We start from the raw sequence: 23,845 nt of genomic DNA on the forward strand, positions 1-23,845 counted from the left end.
GCTATGCACTCTAGTTCTCCCTGTAGAAGGAGATCTACTGCGTGCAAATAATTTCTCTCTTAATACTAAAAGAGGAATTATTTGCATATAGAGGAATTTCCAAAGACAACAGCAGAGAGCAGCTGTATCAGGCTTTAATGCAAATAGAAACACTGTTTCTCACCAACAGGAATAGCTAATTCTGCAATGATTCATTGTGCAACTCTAAGAACTTGATTACAAAAAAAATTCTCCGTGCAAATCCTTTGCTCTGATGCTTCATTTAATTTAATCCATGACTCTCAGTTTTCACCCAGATTTATACCTGCAATAGAAACATATTTAGGCGCGTGCATGTGAAGAAAACATTATTACAACATCAACCTGAAGCAGGAGCCGCTTTTCTTACTTTGCATAAGAAGTCTGATATGAGACAATGAGTCAGTGATGCTCACTTCTGACTGATGTATATTTTTACGTGTTTTGAATGTTTATCAGATTTTTCTCATTAATCTTAAAAATCTGGGAAATTCTAGAGCAATTAAATATGTTATATTACAACCCACTTATGAACCATGCAGTGATCTGGTTCCTGAAATCATTGCCTCTTAAATAATAATAATAAATAGAAGAACAGGCACAGATACAGAGATGCTGGTAAAATCTAATGTCAGTCATAATGAGAGAAACCAGTGTGTTTCTATGTTTTCTGTCAACATGATAACAGCTCTTAAATGAACAGCTTAACGTTTTGTAAGACAAGCAGTACTTTTCTCTCAGTGCATGATTGATGCTCCTTTATTATTATTCTTTACATTTTTCTTGTAGCTGACAGAACTGAGGAAGATATTTACACAGTGTAATTTCCAACATATGAGATGCAAACACAATGTCCACACTCAATTCAGTCCACACAGTGAGGAGGAGCCAATGCAAAACTGAGATGTCTTTCACTCGACTTATCAGGCTGCAGAGAGAATGAAGGTCAGTGGAGACACAGTTTGATATGATGGACTGTAGCACAGGACTGCTGCTTTTAGCTCTCTGCTGGGCAGGTGAAGCCTTATTATTGTTTTTATTTGTCTTCATAAAGTTAGAGCTTGTGTTAAAACTACTTTCTTTTTGATCTGACAGGTGTTGATGGTCAGACTCTGACTGAGTCTGAACCTGTGATTAAAAGGCCTGGAGAATCCCACACACTGACCTGCACAGCCTCTGGATTCACATTCAGCAGCTACTATATAGCCTGGGTCAGACAGGCTCCTGGAAAAGGACTGGAGTGGATTGCAAGCCATTATAACAGTGCTAACATCTATTATTCTCAGTCAGTCCGAGGCAGATTTACCATCTCCAGAGACAACAGCAAACAGCAGGTGTTTCTGCAGATGAACAGTCTGCAGAGTGAAGATTCTGCTGTTTATTATTGTGCTCGAGAGCCACAGTGACCTGAGCCAGCTGAACAGCTGTACAAAATCCTCCAGAATGTATTTTCTATTGAAAATTTACTCTGAGAGATCAATAAAAAACAAAACTAAAAAGAAAAGAAGAATATCCCCACATAACAGCATCAACAGCTAATTTCTGTTTAAAAATAACATGTTTGAAATCATTGTCCAGATATCAATAATAAAAATCCCCAATAAATATATCGATTCTGTGAAGAGTCAGTGGAAAACTTGAATGTCTTAAATCTTCTCTTGTGACTCAGGGGTGAATAACAGGGACTAACTCACAGTTTTCCATGATGGATATCAGGACAGTTTCTTTTCTTTCTTTCATTTTCTGGGCAGGTGACTTCAGTGATGTTGAGCGTACTAATTTTCATTGATTTACAGACTCACAGCAGGTAAAGAATTTCTTGTGACACCTTTAAAAACTGAAAAAGTGAAGCAAAAACATGATCAATCAGCAATCAAAGAGCCTGGAGGGTCCCACAAATTGACCTGTACAGCCTCTGGAATTGCATTTAGCAGCTACCATACAGCCCGGGTCAGACAGGCTCCTGGAATAGAATGAGTTGCCCGGGTTGACAATACTAGTGGTGGCATAAAATGCTGGTCTCAGACAGTCAAGACTGTTTTACCATCTCTGGGGACAACAAAAACCAGCAGTTGTATGAGTCTGAAAACAGTCTGAAAACTGAAGGAATAATATCAAATAAAGAACAAAAAGCTAAAAGAAATAGAGAAAATGAACATATGTCCATCTGTCACAGTCATTGAACCTTCATATTTGATTCTGTGCAAATGCACAGTCCCTCTATTCAGATCAGCATAAAGTAGTTTCTCATAATTGGCAGGTGTGTGACTGCATCAGTGAGAGGACAGAAGAGCTCACATCAGCTCAGCTTCAGTAACAATCATGTTCTCTGTAGCTGTGATCCTGCTGCTGGCTGCTGCATCCTGTGAGAAATTTTGGTTGATTCACACTGCTAAATATAATAGAAATACTAAATAATAATAATAATGTATTTATTTATTATTAATTGAATAATAATTTAGGTGGAGAATGCCACAAATTGAACTGTACCCCCTCTGAATGGTCTTAGTCAGACAGGCAGGTCTGAAGGGACTGGGATGAGATGCTGCTATCACTCATGCTCACATTTATTACTGTCTCTCTACACTGACCCTTACCCATGAACATGACAGATTCATTTTTCCATACAATGAATATTTCTAGTATACATGTGCATTACTTTTCTTTCTCAGAGGAGGAGTCAAGGTAAAGTTTTTCAGTCTCACCTCTAATTATCTGACTGCTGAAAACAGAGGGCACACAGTGTAACATGATGGACTGCAGGGCAGGACTGCTGCTTCTAATGCTCAGCTGAGGAGGTGAAGACTAACTGATCTTACTTTGTGACTGAAGTTGTTTTATCATCTGTAACTGCTGTACTCACTTGGGCCTACAGTAAGCATTAAGTGTATTTGATATTATTTATTGATTGATTTATTTAAAGAACCTGGACATCTCCACTAGATTAATGTAATCAGAATAAACTGTAAAATGATATAACAGCAAGATGTCATTCATCCCAACAGCAGTTAGACTATATAACGCATCATAATGTCATGAGTTACTTGGACACTTTACCTCCTCTGCCATCACTTTATCCTTACAGTCCATATACATTACTTTTAAGCTAAAATGCATGTTGGTAAGATTGTTCAAGTTTGAGTCTTGAAAAAAACAGCTGTCTCCTTCCTGTGAGGAGGAGTCCATGCAAAGCAGGGATGTCTTCCACTGCTACTTAATAACAGATAACAGCCAACTTTGGGTGTGATATTGAAAGATGGATTACAAGTTAGGACTGCTGCTTTTAGCTGTTTGCTGGGCAGGTGAGGCTATTCTGATCTTGATTTGATATGTTTATTTTTGGAGAATAATTTATTTGATGTTTTTGATCTTTTGTTTTTTTAATGTCTCGCTAGGTGTTGATGCTCAGAGTCTGAGAGAATCTGAACCGGTGGTTAAAAGGCCCGGAGAGTCTCACACACTGACCTGCACAAACTATGGATTCCTCTCTGGATTCACATTCAGCGGCTACAGGATGGTTTGGGTCAGACAGGCTCCTGGAAAAGGGCTGGAGTGGATTGCTTATATCAGCACAGCTAGCACTCCTATCTATTACTCCCAGTCAGTCCAGGGTAGATTCACCATCTCCAGAGACGACTCCAGCAGTAAAGTCTACCTACAGATGAGCAGTCTGAGGACTGAGGACACAGCAGTTTATTACTGTGCCCGATGTGACACACAGTAAGAGGAAGTAATAGGAGACTCATACAAAAACTTCTTCCCTTAGTCATCACTACCATTGGTAACATACAGAGTCTTATAGCAGCTGTCCTAATATGATTACTTCTTATTTGTAATTACTTAAGTACAGTTCCTGATAATTTATGGTACTTTGTCAAAACATGGCACAAGTCTTGCATGCACAAACATTTTTTTTTTTTTTTTTTTTTTTACAAAGGTTTACTTTTCTTGTTAAATTACATGCAAGACATCATTTTAACTAACAGTATATTTAAAAAAAAACACATTGTTGGCTTTCATTTATTCTGTGTTTAAGACAAAGCAGTTTCCAATAAAGATTTGTCAGCCTGGATGAGTATTTCATGGATAGACGAGTATTTAGAAGCAAACACAGCACAGAAATGATTGCTACATGTAAAGCTGTGAGTTGTGTTGACAGTTTTGCAAAGAGTGTGTTATAATATTGCAACCTGAATGAATGTGCATTCAGTTTGAACACTAGAGACACTGATAGTGTTTCAGCACGCTGAAAAGAGGTAAAATTCATAAATTTTAACAATGTCTATTATCTTTTTTCTCTATAGAGAATTCAGTGCCAAAGCTCAGTATATGAGAGCTGGAAAAAACGTTTCACTTAATCAGTCATATTACATAAGTGGTGCTTCAGTTGTGGAAGTGATGTTAAACACTGTTAATTTAAAGGTTGTGAGCACATTTTGAGACATTGAATTGCATTTAGCATTCATTTGTCATGATCTGTGCTGGTGGAAATGTGGACACAAATGCAGATGAGAACAGTTGAGCTGATTGAGAACACAAATTCAAAAAAGAAATCCCTTTATTAGTCCCACGATGGGGAAATTCAGTATAACAGCACCAAAGAGCATAAACAATAACTAACATACCATAATAATAATGATAAAACAGAAAGTAGAATGATAAAACAAAACAGTATAAACAATAATGGAGGACAAAGATTATTTTACAAAGTAGATCATTATATAACACCCGTTTATTGCACTAATAAATACATTAAATGACATATTTTGCATGGTACTAGTAAAGACAGGGGGGGTCATAATGGTTGAATTCTAAGTCAGACTGTTGCAGGGAGAAAAGGCCTGTGAAAGGGTGCAGCAGCCTATCACTGATGGAGCTCTTCAAAGCTGTCACAGTATCACACATGGGGTGGGCCTTGGTATCATCCTCCACTCTGTAACCATCGCCACAGTGTCCAGGGCGCCGCTCAGGACAGAGCTGGCCTACTTCCTAAAAAAATTAAATAAATAAAATAAAAACAGCTGATGCCCCCACAGAGTTGTGTTTTCGGACTGCCCCCGGCACCCCGAACGAGCTCAGTCTCCTGGGCAGGAAGTGTCTGCTCTGGCCTGTTTCTGGTAAAGTACAGCGGTGTTGTCTCAGTCTGGGTTTTTTTTTGTTTTTTTTAATAGATTCCTTAGATTTAAGAATCTTCAGTCAAAAAATGTAGGGATTTAAAGTCTAATGTTGGCACATCAGGTGAGGAGTGAGACCAGGAGCATGCTTATCATTTTTTCATCATTCACACGGTTATCTTCATGAATTTGTGTCCCGGGGTGAGACTTTTAACCAGATCTAAACACTGCTTCTGAGGTGGCAAGTAAACAAAGTACAAATACTTTTTTATTGTACTTAAGTAGAATTTTCAGATATCTATACTTTACTTGAGTATTTGTTTTCCTTATAACTTTTTAGTTTTACTCTCTGCATTTTTTACATCAATATCAAATTCAAAACAGACTTGTTCCTTTAGGTTTAACACATTTTTTAATTATTTGATTATAAATCTGAATGTTAATCCCAGTCTAGTTATATACTTCCATGAGGAGGAGTCAATGCAAAACCACTGAACTTCTGCCTCTTCATATCTGACTTCAGAGATGATGACAGAGAATAGTGGATTCATCCCAACATGATGAACTACAGGGCGGGACTGCTGCTTTTAACTGTCTGCTTGGCAGGTGAAGAGTTTCTTTAATATTCTTCTAAAATATTTGGGTCTGTGTTTCTAAGTTCTGCATGTCATTGATTCTCTCTCTATCTTGACAGGTGTTGATGGTCAGACTCTGACAGAATCTGAACCAGCAGTTAAACAACCTGGAGAATCCCACAGACTGAGCTGTTCAACCTCTGGATTCACATTCAGCGACTACTGGATGGCCTGGGTCAGACAGGCTCCTGGAAAAGGACTGGAGTGGACTGCTATTCATACATTTGGGAGTACCAAATACTACTCACAGTCAGTTCAAGGCAGGTTTACTGTCTCCAGGGATGACAGCAGAGCGCATCTGCATCTGCAGATAAACAGCCTGAAGACTGAAGATTCTGCTGTTTAATATTGTGTTCGAGAGTCACAGTGACTGGAGATTGTTAAGCAGCTGTACAAAATCCTACAGTTTTTATTAGACTCCCCTATATAATTAATGCCATCAATTTAGAGAGCTCTTTCACACCCAATAAAGTATGACATACACTGAAATACTATTTTACATCTTACTAGTAGTTTCAGACATGGCAGTGGATCATTATCTTCACATGAGAAGATAAATTCCTCATTCTGGTGGAAAGCTGCTGTTTCTTCCAATTCTCTTAGATTACAGTTTGTCTCCCAACCTGAACTATAACAGAACAAAATTACACCAGATTTATTTATTAAATTCAGAAGGCAGCAACGTCTGTGTGTGTCAGGGAGAAAATAGAAGCACTCACATTAGTTCAGACTTGTTGGATCCTGTGAGGAGATTATCAGCTTTTTCACATATCTGGTTATTCTTTGACGTGGAAGATGCTGGCTCAGTGGTTTTAAAAATAAATGGACTGGCAGGGATTTCTTAAATGTTTTTAGCACTCAAAGTGCTTTTATTATAAAATGTTCTAAATTGTGGGAGAGATGGGTTTAATTTAGGAGTCTGGAGTGAGATCAAACTGGAGCAGTCTCCCTCTGAGGTGAAGAGACCTGGAGAGAGATTGAAGATGTCATGTATAATATCTGGTTATGACCTGACAAGCTATTATTAGGATAAGGCAGAGACAGGGGAGAGCTCTGGAGTGGACTGGTAGGATGAACATAGGCTCAAACTCTGCTACATGTAGCTATGGCAGCTCCTTTTTAAAGTGATCTTGGCACACACACTGGAACACTGTCAGCCATGGATTGGCCTGCCTTTTATTCTGTCCTCTTTCAAGATGATCCCACACTGCTTCAATAATGTTGAGGACCCGGCTCTGGGGACAGCAATGCATGACTAATACGGTTCCATTATGTGTTTTTCTATTCAGGTGTATTTTACTGCACAGACACTGTGTTTGTGGTCATTGTCGTTGTCCTTAAGTCACAACAAACAGTCACCCCAAAGCTTTGTATTGTAGGTAAAGACCGGAAGAAATCTCCAGCAGAACCAGGCTCAGGGAAGGGCAGCCATCTACCATGACCAGTTGGGGCTGAAGGGAGGGAGACAGGACAAAAGACCCCCCAAGCAGATTAGGCCTATAGCAGCATAACTAAGAGATGGTTCAGGGTCACCTGATCCAGCCCTAACTATAAGCTTGATCAAAAAGGAAAGTTTTAAGCCTAATCTTAAAAATAGGGCCTAAGGGCCTGCTGCTTGGACAGATTCATTCCCAGCACCAAAAACAAATCAGAAAGTTCACAACAGCTGAGAGCGATGCTCTAAACATGAACCCCAACAGTGGGCAGATTTATGCCCACTACCAAGAAGAAATCTGAAAGTGGGCTACAGCTGAGAGCAATGCCCTGAACATGAACCCAGGTGGGTAGTAAATAAACTGAGGCTCTCAGGCATGAATCTGGAATGAATTAAAGATTATGTCTTAATAAGAGTGAATACAGTGGAAGATAAATTTAGGGGCCCGAATAGAAATGAGGGCAGATACAGCGGGCCTCAAATCCCTCATACCAATTTAGACACGCAGTGTGCAGAATAATAGCTGTGAATATCAACATTGAAATAATAAAAAAAAAGAATCCCCAACAGATGCTGTTGGTAAAATTTTTAAGGGTCTCCATGTTCCTTTTGGCTGAAAATTCAAACCCAATTAAATTCAAAGCTTCCAAAAAAATCACTGGGATGAACAGGTTCCAGTGCAGGCTGTTTATTAGACATCGTAGTTACACAAAACACAGACAAAGACCAAAACACAGAGAGTAACATAGTTAAAACTAAGATACACACACACACACACACACACACACACACACACACACACACACACACACACACACACACACACACACACACACACACACACACACACACACACACAGACAGAGAAAGATGCAGGAACAGAAAGAGTAGAAGGAGAGGACAGGACCGTAAGTGAGTGAAGTTGAAAAGTAAGAAGTGAGAAGTGAAATTAAAAGAGTGGAAAAAAGAAGTGAGTGAAAAAGTGAGTAAAATGGATGAAAGAAGTGAGAAGCCCAGACCAAGCACCTTATTTTATACCCTTAAACCAGTCACCTTTGAGCTCCACCATTTCCACTCCCCGCTCTACCAGGGGTTAATATGAAACACACTTTCCCGTGTGAACCTACCTCCCACAGAAATACTCCCCTGCACAGCTGTCCTTGACTCCTCATTACTAAAAACACTTTAGGGCGGTATTATCTTAGGCCCCGTTTACACGATGCCATTTCCACTGGAAACGGTGTCGTTTTGATGCATTTCAGCCTTCTGTTTACACGATAGCATTTCAGAAATGATTTGCGTTTACACGATGACACGTGAAACGATGAAAACGATGTAGTTCCCATGCAAGGCCACAAGTTAGCGTTGGTTTTCTCTTTGCAAAGCTTGTTTACGCAAGATGGGCATGCATGGAGGGACACAGTAGGAAGCGCGGCAAATTGATCATTACTTACAAAACGGCCAATGTGAGAGGTTTTGTATGGACTGACGATGAGGTTGGATCGCTGGTGCACACAACCTTGAATTACAAAATGGTAAAAAACACAAGAAAAGCACAAGAAGCACTGTGGCCGTCGCAACCATAGTGCGCATGTGCGAGCCACCCGTTTTCAAATCACCCCGGTTTCAAGCGTTTACACGAGAATGCAAGCCGGTGCGTTTCTGAAATGCTCCACTCTGGACCCCGTTTCCAAAACACGTCGTTTTCACTCCGTTGTTGTGTAAGCGGAAGGCTGAAATGCATCAAAACGACGCCGTTTTCATTTTGAAACGGTGTCGTGTAAACGGGGCCTTAGTATACAAATTTACTTCCCCATATTATTAAATTAACGCAGGTGGGACATCAAACCCCAAATTCGAGGCACACAGTTCTCAGCAACTTGACCTCTGTTAAACTGGTGATATAGTGTTAAAAGTGCACACTGGATAAAAGTGAGACTCTAAACATGAATGAGTGTGGTTTTAATAAGGGGAAAAAAATGAGGCCCTGAGCCGAGCAGGCCTCAGTCTTTTCCACTCACTTAAAGCATGCAGTGTTCCAGTGTGTGAGAGACAATGTAGGTGACAAACAATATAAAATGCAACCATTAATCCAGTGTGTGATTAATATAGGTACTAATAAATGATATAGAATAATGACAGTAAAATACTAATATCAGAGTGATGAAAATATCCAACACTGCTAACAAAAACTAGCCAGTGTTCACATATCACACCTATTGGAACAGCCTTCTTCAGCGTGTTAGCTCTTAGATTTGTTTTGAAGGACTGCTGAAAACAATTTTTATTAGTTAGCTTCCCTGTATTCTTTGCCTCTTTAATTTGGGACATAGTTTGCAGCTATTTGCCTGTGCAGAAGTGTGTATTTTGGAATGAATGCCTGACCAAATGGTTGATGATGTGTCTGTACAGTATGCTCATAACATGTATACTTTGTGTGGCTTTTATTCAAACTGTGAAGCACTTTGTAACTATTTGTTTCGAAAAGTGGTATGCAAATTATTATTAATATTATTATTATTAAGGATTCACAGATTTGAGGTTGAAACATTTGTATGCCCCCCCCCCCCCCTTTTTTTTCTTTTTGCATTGTAAATGAACAGTATGAACAGTTACACAAAACAAACAGTGGTGAGGAAAAGGGGCTGACAACAGAACTATTTTTTTTAGTTTAGAGAGTGTGTTAGGTCAGAAATTTGATGGGAGTAGCCCTCCGTTCTTAGGCTGATAAGCTATCTTTCAAGGTCCTTTATTTCCAATTAGAGCCAACTTTTGAGGACAAATCCACAAAAACAGAGCAGAGTTGTTACCAGTTTATTTATTGAACAAAGTATCCAGCAAAAGCATGGAAAAAAGATAAAGAGGAAACAGCGAAGCTCCCCCAGGGGTTGATGCAGGTCACAGGTTCACAGGTGATAGAAGGAGGCAGCGAAAAAGCTCTCTGGGCTTCTGAGAGTTGCTATTTATCACTCAAAGGGTCTTCTAAGCACCTTTAAATCTTTATCATATCTGTTATTTATTGTATCTTTTAGTACTAATTGCTTCCCAGTTTTAGCCCAAATGAATAAAGAATAATTACACATTTTAAATATCTTTACTTGCTTTGATTTAGAATCTTAGCCTTTTTATAACACTTTATGGAATATGATGCCAAAGTGGCCTCAGCTTTATGGACAGGATTGCTTGACCTATTATCTTTATCCAGCTCTTCTTGGTATCTTTCCACTCACACGAGCCTTCACGTGATGCTTACTCAGCATTTCTTTGACAGCTTCATTACCTCATCTGTAAAAAAAATGACATTATGGAAAATTTTCCCAAACCCAGATGGCCTTTGAAAACTTTCAAATCTTTTTGATTTATGACCTGCACCTGCACAACCATCCCCAGAATGAGTCACAACAAAAACAGAATTTCTTTTTATAAATGCAATTAAATGATAACATAAACTTATCCGGAATAAGTATAAATCAATCAGACAGACATACAACAAAATCAGTAGTGTTTTAACTGAATAATCAAACATTTCAATAATCCACAGTATTCTTATAATGATTATTACTGAAAACTTCTTGATTTAAAGTTATTAAAGGCAGTATAAATCCCATCAAAAACAGTATATAAAAACATATCAAAAGTTGTGTAAAAACATAAAAACTAGTATAGAAAAACATACCAAAAAAAATCCCACATTTACTTCCTATGGTACCCTTTGTTGGGTACCACATCCATCAAAAACATTCAAAAGAAATCACTTAAAAAATTGTGCAAAACTAAATTAAATGGGTGAGCTATTATGTCATGTCTATATATTTTAGCAAGCTCTAAAGAGTACTTCAAATAATATAAATGAAATACAAGCAGTTGCTGTGCAAGGAAGGGGGGGGGGGTGCAAGCACAGCACAGTATAAAAGTGTAACACATAATGTATATAAAAGTGTATAATATGCATGCAAGACAAACCTAAGCTAAGACTAGGAAAACTAATTGATTATTATTACAAACCAAAGACTAAACTGCAGCACATCTATTGAAAGATAAATCATATAAAGACATGATTCAGAACAAGATTTTGGCTTTTTTTATTTTTCCTCCTTTCTGTTCAATCATAATTTCATGATTACATATGAGCCCCAGTGGCGATTTCTCCTTTTTCTTCTTTTTTCAGGTTGGTCTTGAGTTGGTCGTTGATCGCCTTCAGCTTATCCCTCTCAGCAGTGAGCCTTTGGTTAACACTGGCTTGTTCCTTGATAATAGCTCTAGCAACAGCTAACATCTTATTCAAGAAATCCCATCTCTTCTCAAGCTCTCTCGCCTGACCCTTCAGACGAGTCAGCTCACGTTCCAAAGCAGCATTGCTCTTGCAGGACTGTGCATTCTGCATCTTAATCTCTTCCATTTCATATCTGGCTTTCAGGTAACCCATCTGCCACATGAAGTTATGGCGAATGAGGCGCTCAACATTCTGCTCTCTTTCTCGGTGTAGCTCAGATGGTGCTGCTTTTTTATGGCCATAATTGCCAGGGGACTTCAGGAACTTTCGCTTCCGCCACAATTTGTGGGCCCACGCTGCTGGCAGCTTCTGTATTTCAGCTCGAAAGGTTTCAAACGACATATAAATGAAGAATTCTTGCACCACAGGATCTCTTATGTCTCCCCAGGGTGTCATCACTGCTTCTGGCACACCAGCACAAGGTGTACTAGGTGGGGCCGGCCAGCTGGGCTCCTCAGACTGATCAAAGGTCATGCTGATTGGGAAGAATTATCTCATTGCCTGAGAATGTGATGGTGGTGGGTCAACGGGGCTACGGGCACAGCTGATCAAGCTTCCGTACCTGTAAAGTAGTAAAACTTTAATCTACAGGATTGAGTTGAACAATGTCACACCCTGCGTGGCTCCCCTTTTCATCTCTAAAACAGGAGCCGTCCACAAATAATGTCAAATCTGCTGCAAAGGGCTCGTTATATAAATCTTCTCTTTCACTCATAAATCTGTCTACTGCAGACAATTATGAGGAATTCTTTCATCTGGAATTATCGTCCTAGAAGCAGGATTAACACTATTACATCTTTGTATGGTGAGTTCTGAGGCAGATAAAATTACTTCATACCCTGTTCATCTAACTTGGGCAATTACAAATCTGGGTCTGAAAAGTAGAGCATGCAGCCAGTGTGATGTATATAATGTGACAGGATGCCCCATAGTTATGGATGCAGCTTTGTGAAAGGCAAATGCAGCAGCTGCCAACCCCTGATAACAAGGTGGAAGGCCAGCTTCAACATTATCCAACTTTGTACTATAATAGGCTAAGGGTTGCTTACCTGTTGGAGTGTTTTGCATTGTAACATAACAGTTACTGATATTATGTTACGTTTTTGTTACTGTTGTTACTATATTTATAACTATTGTTGGTTTCCTGACACTATCACTGCATATTTAGAGCAGTTTAGTCTTCTCTTACAGTTCACTACTCTGGCTGTCTCTGTGTCCTCCTGTATTTCATGGGAGGCTTATAGCATATTTTCCTACTTATTCTTATGAATAATTACTTTTCTAATAATATTACTATTATTTATTGTTTAACTCTACTTTTAATTTTTCTCTATTTGGTATTTTATTGCCTCTACTACATACAGGAGGTCTGCCTGATTCCTTACAGCCTCCGAGCAATAAGCCGCTGACTAACAGTCTCTTTTTTTTCCTTCTAAATCTTTCTGTTTTATTCTGCCGTATGTTAAGTTACTATTACAAAGTTTAACCATGTATATTTTTTTCAACCTCTTTCCAACTGATCTTTGTCCTTAAATTTACAATATTTAGGTCTTTTTTGTTGCCAGTTGTTTGTCTGTTCCAGACTATGTATTTCTCTGCTCTGAGTCTTCACTCTGACCTTGGAGTTATCTACAGCCAGGCCGCAGCCCTTTAATGCTCCCAGCTTTCCCCGCACAGCTGCAGCTCAACAGTTTTTCTCCTCTCTTCTTTTTTTTCCTCTCAGTCAGTACTCTACTGAAATCTTGTCACCTTTAACTTATTTCTCCTTAAATTCCTCCACTCAACTTTTATCCCATTGCATCTTTACTTGGAATATGTTCTGCAATAACTGACACAAAATTTACTAACACACAAAAATCAATATATACAACAAAAAACTACTTCACCTATACATAATTACAACTATTTACACTTATTTACTTTGGCAGCCTCCTATCCTCTGCAAATCCACCAATGCTTCTGTGTATTTTACAGACAAGCGACTGACCAGGGAAGTATATCAAAACGAGCAACTTCACCCACAAAGTAACCACAACTATTTACAATTATTTACCCTTGGCCCAGATGTCACTATCAACTCAGTATATCAGTAAATTAAACTCTCTCTTTTAATTTACTCTTTAAATTTAGTCATTTATTTTACTCCTTTATGTCTGATGATTTTATTTTATTCCTTTTTGCACCATAGTTAGTAGACATAAAGTGCATGCAACACAGAGGACAGACTTGCATGTAAAGCACATATAACACGACAAAGACTCTGCTTTTTAATTAATTATAAGATAATAGTAACAATAAAATTCTCTTTCCTATTTTATTAATACCTATATTTTGATATTTTATTATGAAACTTTTTATAATGAGCAAGTTCTTTTTTTTGTCAAGTGGAACGGTGATTACCTTGACCCAGGCTGAAAAAAAAACACTTATTTATTGCAGAAAAACTGTGCTCACCTCAGTTTGCATCTGTCGTTTACTCTGGAGTACAAAGTGGAGACGCACCCGGTTCTCCCGTCCTCGCAGCACCAAATGTTGAGTCAAAAATTTGATGGGAGTAACCCTCTCTTCTTTGGCCAAAAAGCTATCTTTCCAGGTCTTTTATTTCCAATTAGAGCCAACTGTTGAGAGCAAATCCACAAAAATAGAGCAGAGCCGTTACCAGTTGATTTATTGAACAGTGTCCAGCAAAAGCATTGCAAAAAAGACAAAGAGGAAAATGCAAAACTCACCGTAAGCAGGTCACAGATGATAGAAGCAGGCAGCGAAAAAGCTCACGGGCTTTTGAGCGCCGCCATTTATCGCTCAAGGTGTCATCTAAACACTCCCCTCTTTAATCACGTCATATCCCCTGAGCTGTTATTTATTGTATCTTTTAGCACCAAATGCTTCCCAGTTTGAGCCTAAATGTTTCCTAAGAATAATTATATATTTTAAATATCTTTACTTGCCTTGATTTAGAGTCTTAGCCTTTTTATAACACTTTATGGAATATGATGCCAAAGTGGCCTCAGCTTTATGGACAGGATTGCTTGATCTGTTATCTTTATCCAGCTCTTCTGGGTATCTTTCACTCACACGAGCCTTCACATGATGCTTACTCAGCATTTCTTTGACAGTAATCAATCAGACATACATAGGATGTACTTTTAAATGAAAGAAAGCAAAAGCAGTATAAATGACAGTCATAAAGCATAATACTTAAATCAACAGTTCTCAGTCAATATAATCAAAATAAGACAAAATAAATCAAACAGCATAATCAAAACCAAATTAGGTCAATAATCAGTAGTCCATTCAAATCAGTAGTGTCTTAATTCAATAATCAAACATTTCAATAAACCAGATTATGCTTATAATCATTACTGAAAACTTCTTGATTTAAAGTCATTAATAGCAGAGTATAAAACCATACAAAAATAGCCCACAAATGAAAATGTCTTGCATAATATCTGGTTATAACCCGACAGAATACTATTTGCACTGGATATGACAGAGGCCGGGGAGAGCTCTGGAGTGGATTGGTTGGATGGACACAGGAGAAAACTCTGCTGAGTATGGCAGCTTTTTTCAAAGTTGTTTCATCAGGACTGAAGAAGACTCCAGCAGCAGACAGTACCTCGAGATCAGCAGCCTGACAGCAGAAGATTCTGCTGTTTACTTCTGTGCTCCACAAAGCAAAGTGACGAGAGACAGAAGAACAGCGGTACAAAAACCCGAAACTGCCCGTGCAGCTTCAATAACTTTTGGACTTTTTTGCACAATTGTACTCAAAATGGATGGGAAAATAGCAATTACTCATAGCAATGAATTTAGTTGTTAATTTATTTAATGCATTAGATGAACCTAGCAGGTTTACTCAGAAAAAGTGATGTTTTTCTTCAGCAGCTTTTTTTGTCTGTTTTTTTGTTTGTTTGTTTGTTTCTAATAGAACTAGATTATAGAAGGACAGAAGATTCAGAAGACAGGGATCCACAGGGATGTTCAGCCATGGTGTTTCCCCATCTGCAGCTGAGCACTGACTGACTTTTTCCAGCAGAAGTAAGAGCAGCTTATTCAAACCATATATTAATATTTATACATTACTGTGTAGTGTCTGTAAATGGCAAATCTTAGTTTTCTAGAAAAGGACTGTTGGCTGTTCTCTTTATTTAGAAAATAAAGGCCTGCTTTATTTGAAATGACACAGGAATACAGAGGAAGCCCAGATGTCCCAGTTTCTCAGTGGCACTTGAACCCAGCTTACATTTGCAGCTCTGTGTGAAGCAGGCAGTGTGAGATTTGTCTCAACACCCACGTGGGCATCTGATGTGATCTGTGGGTATCAGGCAATGTAAGCGAGTGAAAATAATATCACAAATATTTTTAGATGTTTGTAGGAACAGGAAGTGTTTTAAAGCCAAAATGAAAAGCTGAACTTTAAAAATTGTGTGAATATGATCACTATGAATGGTTTAAAATGTGGCAAAATTGCTTTGTATTTGTGTGTGGACTGGAGCGCACATTTGTGATTTCTCAAAAATTGCACACAAATCAGTGTAAATCTTAGTTTATGTTTTTGTGCACATGCAAAGGAACTTTGTTTTTTCCGTATGTAATTTTACCATAAACACATCCATTACTGACAGTTATTATTTCAGTATTATGCACAGTGCATGTCAGTTCATGACAGGACTTAAAACTCACAGACTGATGCTGAGTGAGTTGTGTGTTGCTGTACAGGCTCCAACAGGTTTCCTCCACTCCACAGTGAAACTGCGTGTTGTTGCTTTGAGTAGTAAAAATGTGACACAATAAACTAAACACCCAGTGAGCAAATTGTGGCAAAATACATATTCTAGGCTGAGATATAATAATAATAATAATGTGAATCATATCTTGCTGTTTTCTCCTCACATAAAACAATACTTAGAATTTAAAACAAGAAATTAATCTCTCCATTTTCTAATCTGACGTTCAAATTTTATTAAAATGAAGCTGAATGAAAAGTTTGTGAGGGTAAAATTAAGTGAAGAGTATTAAGTTTGTGTTTTGAAAGGTGGCAATTTTATCTTTAAATGTTCATGGAAAAAAAAAAAAAGAATAAATAAATAAAATCCTCTTGCAGAATCCATTAAGGAAACCAAAACAAAATTAACAAATATTAATGCATTATCTCCTGCCCAGTGTCACTCTGAAGATTTGGGTTATACAGCATCCCTTTTGGCTGCATCATGAAGTTTGAAACAATCCAGATATGTTAAAGATTTTAATGAAGCTTCATCCAAACTCATACTACCTCCATCTGTGGGCTGCTCCTTTATTCCATTAAAAGACAACAGAAACACAATTTTCAACACATTATTAAAGCAGAAAAAATATTTGTTAAACAATCAATAAAACATAAAGCTCCATTATCATGTATAGTATAGAATCCTGATAAGTATGTCACTATGTAAAGAGTATTTCTAAACAATCAGCAAATTATCACAGCATTTCCACATGCACAGTTGTAATGACCTCACTGTCAAACCTCATTGGATTCATGGTCCCTAATTATCATTAATTCTAATACTCTGTTTACAAATCTTAGCAATTATTTTGAAAGCAATGAAAAAAAAAAGAAAAACTGCAGGTATAAAAAAAAGAAAAATCATAAGTTTGTTACATTCTGTAACATTACAAAGACAAGTGAGATACCACATGATGTTTTTCTACACCACATCTAGTTAGTTAGTTATCACAAGTTAAAACATTCACCATGTTCAACAGGAGCCAGAGAATAAACACTGCTGGGAGCACATGTCTGCCCTCCCTGAAAGAGAGTTTATTGATTTGTAAATATAGTGACAGTGATGAGAAAATGCTAAAATAAGTTTCTGACTTAAAACACACACAAATGATTTTTTATTTTTATTGTATAGACATCAGCTGACAGCCAAAGGGTTAAAAAAGCCTTTAAAGTTTAGATCATTGGTCTCCTTCCTCTGAGTGTCTGAGTTCAGAGAGGATTACAGTGAACAGTGGACTCACAGTTTGTTATGATGGACTGCAGGACAGGACTGCTTATTAGACATAGTAGCATTAGACATAGCACAAGACACATGCTGTTATTTGCTTCCCCAAATACTTGAAACTTGGTTTTTGAATACCAAAAGGCTCCTGTAGAGGGAGGTCTATGCAAAGTTTACCTCCCTTATAAACAGATCATCAACGAGTCTCATTTAATTTGTTAGAGAACTTCTTGGACACTTTATCAAACATACAAACACTCAGATTACAAACTGCTGGAAAATATGGAGTATGGGGTTTCCTGGAGTTTGTTGTTCATTGTTTGTTTCCAGGGTAAGAAAATGATTTATTCTTATAAAAAAAAATAAAAACAACTCTAAAATTCTTTATTAATTTTTAATTTATTTTGTTTTTACTTGAAGGAGTTTGGAGTGAGATCAAACTGGATCAGTCTCACTCTGAGGTGAAGAGACCTGGAGAGAGAGTGAAGATGTCATGCATTATATCTGGTTATAGCCTGACAAGCTATAATATTCACTGGATACGACAGAGGCCGGGGAGAGCTCTGGAGTGGATTGGGAGGATGAGCACAGGCTCAAACTCTGCTATCTATGGCAGCTCTTTTCAAAGTGGTTTTGTCATAACTGAAGAAGACTCCAGCAGCAGACAGTACCTCGAGATCAAGAGCCTGACAGCAGAAGATTCTGCTGTTTTCTTCTGTGCTCGATCACACAGTGACAGACATCATATTGAACAGATGTACAAAAACTTTGAGTAGCCATGGGACTTCAATGAATTTGAAGTTTTTTCTTAAAAAACAGGAAAAAGAATCTCTCCATATACTGTATAATTTTACTGTAAGCAGATGAGAAATTATTCAATACTCTTATTTTTCTGTATGAAGTCCATCCATCCATTCTCTTCCACTTATCCATTCAGCATTGGGGCGCAGGAGCCTATCCGAGCTGTCATGGGTGAGAGGCAGGGTGTGCCTTGTACAAGTCACCAGTCTTTCACAGGGCTAACACAGAGAGACAGACATCCATTCACGCCTATGGGCAATTTAGAATCACCAGTTAACCTAACCCCAGTGACCACATGTCTTTGGACTGTGGGAGGAAACCAGAGTATCCAGAGAAAACCCACGCAAACATGGGGAGAGAACATGCAAACTCCACACAGAAAGACCCGGGCCAAGGTGGATTCAAACCCAGAGCTTCTAGCTGTGAAATAACAGTGTTAACCACTGCACCACCTGTTGCCTTCAGTATGAAGTATTACTACTAAATAGATACTCTAAAATGATTTATTCTGGAAAGACAAGAAAGGTGAAAATAATTCACAGTCACTTTGAGTAACTGAGTGAAAAAAAAAATTTAATTGCTTAATTGTTTTTAATAAGTACATGTGGTGATTTTCTTCTTTGTGAGGTATTTAACACAAACAGGAACCTGAATTCTCAAACTGATTTTACAGACTCTCAGTTCACATCCAGTGAACAGCTACACTGGAGCAGACAAGGTCTTGGAAAAGGATGGAAGTGGATTCTGACTAAGTTGCTAACTAAGTTACTATGATGTCATTTGTGAGTTCAGGTCAGGACTGACAATTCACAGTAACTGTTGTTAGTTTGATTTGTTGTACAGGCTCCAGCAGTTTTCATACACACAGGCACTTGCACAGATAGACCCCTAGTGCTGCCCTTTTGCCCTGAATGAGGAATGTGCCCTTTCTGCTGGAGTCCAATTTTTTTTCTCCATCAATATTTAAAAATAAGAATTACCCTCTCTGTCACACCCCCCCCCAAAAAAAAAAAAAAAGTGTTCTGATATCTGGCAACATTTATTTGAGTTTGCCCCTGTCCAGCTCTCCTAGAGTAAGTAGAGTCAGAAAAGATGTGGGGGATAAAAATGTCAGTGGCCTCCACCTGTGAAACCATTCCTGTTTCGAGGGTTGTCTCATTATTGGCCCTCTAGTGCACCTGTTGTTAATTTCTTTAAAACCAAAGCAGCTGAAACTAATTAACAACCCCATCTGCTACTCAAATTATCAGACTAATGATTAAAAAGTTTTCCTTTATTTTATTTATTTTTTTTTTTGTGAAGACCTATCCACATGATTATCATGCAGCAGATAACATTTCAGGGAACTCATTCCCACATAAACTCCTTTATGATTACTTATTTGATAAAGGCCATTAGCCATTTAAAAACTGAAGATGGACATTGTCATGATTGCTGTCTCGCTCAAGATGGCTGAAATTTGCAAACGGTGTATGGTGTAGCAGTAGAAATGATGCTATGGTTGCAGCTTGCACTGTAAAAAGTGCTTTGAGTGCTAGATAAGAGTAAAGAAACACTATAAAATTTGCAGTCCATTTACCATGGGCGAAGCTAGGAGGGGGCTGAACACAAAACACTAACCAACTTTACAAAACTGCTTGCTTGTGAGATTGGTTTGTGATTCTGAAGAGGCTGCTGGTGTCTCTAGGTGTTCGCCTAAAATTGGAAGTCAGTACATCTTATTATCCTATTCAGGGTTGCAGGGCCTATCCCAGCTGACACAGGGTACACCCTGTACAGGTCACCAGTCTGTTGCAGGGCCAACACAGAGAGACAGACAACCATTCATACTCACAGGCACTTTAGAGTGACCAATTAACCTCTGTACTATGGGAGGAAACCCATGCAGACATAGGAGAACATGCAAACTCTACAGAGCAAGAGATCCGACCCAAGGTGGAATCGAACCCAGACTTTCCAGATGTCATTCTAGCTGTGATGCAGCAGTGCTAACCACCATGCCACGGTACTGCACTAAAATCAAAAGTAAAGTAAAGTAAAGTAAATCAGTGGCTTAAAAATTATGCTTATGTGAGCCAGCATGTGAGAGTTGAACAGAGGATAGAACAGTCTTCATGAAATTCATTGAATTGCATGGGATTATGTTAAACATCTGAACCTTGCTGCTATCAATGGGGGTAAAGTGGTAATCCCTCAATCTGCACAGCACTCTGCAGCTGCATTTTTCATTGGAGAAACATGTAACAAATGTGTCATTGCAATTATTTTGTTTTACTTAAAGCTCTGAATAAGTTTGTAAATTATAAATTTTATGGACAGAATGATATAAAACTACAAAAAATGTATCCAGTGGTTGAAATTTGGCAGCTGTTTTGTAGATAGAAATGAAGGCTGAATTGGAAAATTTTGAGAATTCAAGTGGCAACTGGGATTTTTCCAATTAACATCTCCAGTGGGACAAACATGCTGAAAGATTGTTTCAGTTCCTGCTCTAATAAGGCTCATCCAGTAACACATTTCAAAAGCAGAATGAATTATTCAAAAATTAAAGATCACATTCTGTTTTTTTAATAAAACTGGGGAGATAGGTGAATTGTAGCCATGCTGCCCCCCTTCTGGAGGTACTGCCATTAAAAAGACAGAAACAATAGTGAAAACATATAGGGATGAGTGAGGAAAAAAATCATCTCATACTTTGTATACATACACACATACACAGTATAAGGTTACAAAAACCTCTGCGATAGAGCAGAAGCATACATATAGCATGGGAGCACTAGGGTGGGGAGGGATGGAAAGGGGAGCCAGCGGAGGCTGGGGTGGGGTTGGGCTACTGTGGGGCTGACTCAAACTCCCTCCTCAGCTAACAGTTCTGATAAGATGTATAGTTCATCACCAGGTCAGGGAGATCAGTCCAACACAGGTCAGAAGAAGACAGGACAGCGGGGGTGTAGAGCATCTGTTTACAAAACATCCCGAAGACAATTTGATAAGCGGCAGTCCAAGTCCAGGGAGCCGAATTCCTGATTCTACGACTTGTTTTGGGTACAGACTGCACTGATTAATTTGTTGACAGCCTTCAGTCTCTCTGGCACCTCTCTGTGGCAAAAAAATCCAATTCATCCGAATCTTCTTGGTTTGTTCCTTCGCCGTGCAGAAACAGATACATACACCTCCAAGATCTTACCCCTCCGAATCAGCTCCAGATATACTGAGTCTGAGTTGAGTCTGCACCTTCCTGCATTCTTGTCATAAGCAGCCTTACCAAGGCCAGACAGCTGCCTAGACTTCCTGAATTGCAACGACAAGCCAGGTATCTCCAGGTCCAATTCGGAGCTATCCCAGTGTCAATAAGCCAAATGTGTGTGTCCTCCATTGGCAATACGGCCAGGCACGTCATCTTCCACACCACTCAGGAATCCATAACGTAGCCAGCTGGAATGTCAATTAATAAGAGAGCACAGGGTTCTCCTTCTCCAAATCTCCTCATGGTGAAAATTTGATCAAAATAATGGCGTTGAGAGACCAGCTGACCAGATCCATAATTATAAATTCCAGTTCCGAAGTTGCGAAAAGAGAGACTCTAAAGGAGCAAAGCAGGGGAAAAGGAAGGGCTGGGGAGAGAAGAAAAGTGCGACCATCTCTGCTGAGAGCTGAAGAGAAAAAAAAAAATGTAATATGTAAACTGATTAATTTCCCCACATCATGAATAACTCTACACACGAACACTCCTTTTTTTTTCTCAGGGGAGGAGTCAATGTAAAACTTTTTCATCTCATCTCTACTTATCTGACTGCTTGTAACAGTGGACACACAGTGAAACATGATGGACTGCAGGACAGGACTGCTGCTTTTAACTCTCTGCTGGGCAGGTGAAGTCTCTAAGTGATCTGGCTTTATCTTTATAAAGTTTATTTTTGTGTTACTGACATTTCTCAAATGTTTTCATGTTTGCATTAACAGGTGTTGATGGTCAGACTCTGACAGAATCTGAACCAGTGGTTAAAAGGCCCGGAGAGTCCCACAGACTGACCTGCACAGCCTCTGGATTCACATTCAGCGACTACCAGATGGCCTGGGTCAGACAGGCTCCTGGAAAAGGACTGGAGTGGATTTCTTTATTAAGTAAACCAAGTGGTAGTGATAAACTCTACTCTCAGTCAGTTCAAGGCCGGTTTACCATCTCCAGAGACAATGACAAACAGCAGGTGTATCTGCAGATGAACAGTCTGAAAACTGAAGATTCTGCTGTTTATTACTGTGCTCGAGACTCACAGTGACTGAAGTTGTTTTATTAGCTGTACAAAATCCTACTGTCCTCATTCTGAGGTCTAAACATTTAGTATATTTGATTATTTATTTTATTCATTATATATTATAAATATTAAAGTACAACATTCATACTTAACATAAACAATAGATTCTATATATTGCATATGCCAATATGTTGCTATACATTGAATTAGTTTTTAAAAAATCTTTATATTTTCTAAAGTCCTAAATTGTTCAGAGCCTCAGGGTGACTGAGGGTGAAAAGTACCCTACATTAGTTCATCATATCCCTGATTTCATCCTGGCTGTCACTAAGTTGGCAAGAAGCAGGGGCAGGACACGGCTAACATGGAGCCTCTGGGTGCCGTCCTTTTCCCAACCACTTTTCCTTGATCTCTGTAAAACGCCATGAGGTCAAGGAAAGGTGTAAACGAGAGTTAATAAGAACTTAAAAATGAGAAGCGTGGTGCACAGAGACAGCAGATGTCAACACTATTGAAAATACCATTTCCAGCAGATGAACTACAAACTAACAACAAACTATCTTTACTATTTTATCTAAAGCATTGACAATCAGGTCCTGCCTTAATGAGGTTCTAATACATGCTTTAAAGGCACAACAACTCTGAAACAATGACATTATACTTGCAGAATATTAACATAATAAATCTCTCAATTAATCAGCTAAATGCAGAGATGATGCTGAGCTTGTGGTATTTTATTGATTTTTAGAACTTTATTCAAACAAATAAAAAACTGTTTGAAAAGTATGCCTTGGAAGTAAATGCATATATATATAAGTGAACAAATGCAGTGTGGTGTCCATGCAAAACTTCATCTTCAGTCACTTCATGTATGATGCAGAGGAAGGCGTGGACTCAGTCTTACATACAGTATGCACTGCAGACTGGACAAAGCTGTCTTACAATGATCAGAGGTGCTTATTTGTTGTTTCTCTCATTGTATTTTTTACCTTGCTTGGTAACTTTTATAAATTTGTCAGACAAACTAATTTACAGTGTCAGTCAAAAGTTTGGTACTGTATATGCATAAAATATAATTTTACTAATGATCTGTTAACATATGTGTAGGTACTGAGGGTCAAACACTGACTGAGTCTGAAGCAGTGGTTAAAAGGCCTGGAGAATCCCACAGACTGACCTGCACATACTCAGAGTTCAGCAGTGATATTCATGCTGTTTGGATCAGACAGGCTGCTGGAAAAGGACTGGAATGGATTGTTTACATGGAAAGTGGCAGTTATAGCAGCTACTCTGTTATTTCAAGGCCAGTTTAATATCTCCAGA

The 23,845-nt window shown here is 38.5% G+C and overlaps 3 protein-coding genes across 4 annotated transcripts in view; 2 read left to right on the forward strand and 1 right to left on the reverse strand.

The window, feature by feature from the left end:
• The window catches only part of LOC115783986 (serine/threonine-protein kinase pim-1-like), a 1,015,907-nt gene that overhangs the window by 566,287 nt on the left and 425,775 nt on the right, over positions 1 to 23,845 (forward strand). The gene's annotated exons all lie outside the window — the stretch shown is intronic.
• LOC115783988 (immunoglobulin mu heavy chain-like) overlaps positions 1 to 23,845 on the forward strand; it is a 295,581-nt gene that overhangs the window by 11,948 nt on the left and 259,788 nt on the right. The gene's annotated exons all lie outside the window — the stretch shown is intronic.
• LOC115783995 (uncharacterized) lies at positions 10,018 to 14,273 on the reverse strand. 2 transcript variants are annotated; one of them, XM_030735033.1, is made up of 3 exons: positions 14,205 to 14,273; positions 13,930 to 14,093; positions 10,018 to 12,037 (listed from the first exon to the last, which is right to left on the reverse strand). In XM_030735033.1, the coding sequence occupies exon 3, from the start codon at positions 11,947 to 11,949 to the stop codon at positions 11,323 to 11,325; it is 627 nt and encodes a 208-aa protein (XP_030590893.1). In that variant the 5' UTR covers positions 11,950 to 12,037; positions 13,930 to 14,093; positions 14,205 to 14,273; the 3' UTR covers positions 10,018 to 11,322. The 2 variants fall into 2 exon arrangements, with proteins under 2 accessions (XP_030590893.1, XP_030590894.1); XM_030735034.1 differs by lacking the exon at positions 14,205 to 14,273 and having other exon boundaries at positions 13,930 to 14,196.

Source organism: Archocentrus centrarchus, chromosome 8 (genome assembly GCF_007364275.1).
Source record: "Archocentrus centrarchus isolate MPI-CPG fArcCen1 chromosome 8, fArcCen1, whole genome shotgun sequence".
Lineage (NCBI taxonomy): Eukaryota > Metazoa > Chordata > Actinopteri > Cichliformes > Cichlidae > Archocentrus > Archocentrus centrarchus.

What these genes read in the sequence shown, in the direction of transcription:
- LOC115783995 (XM_030735033.1), bottom strand. Translation starts at nt 11,949, where the DNA reads ATGACCTTTGATCAGTCTGAGGAGCCCAGCTGGCCGGCCCCACCTAGT.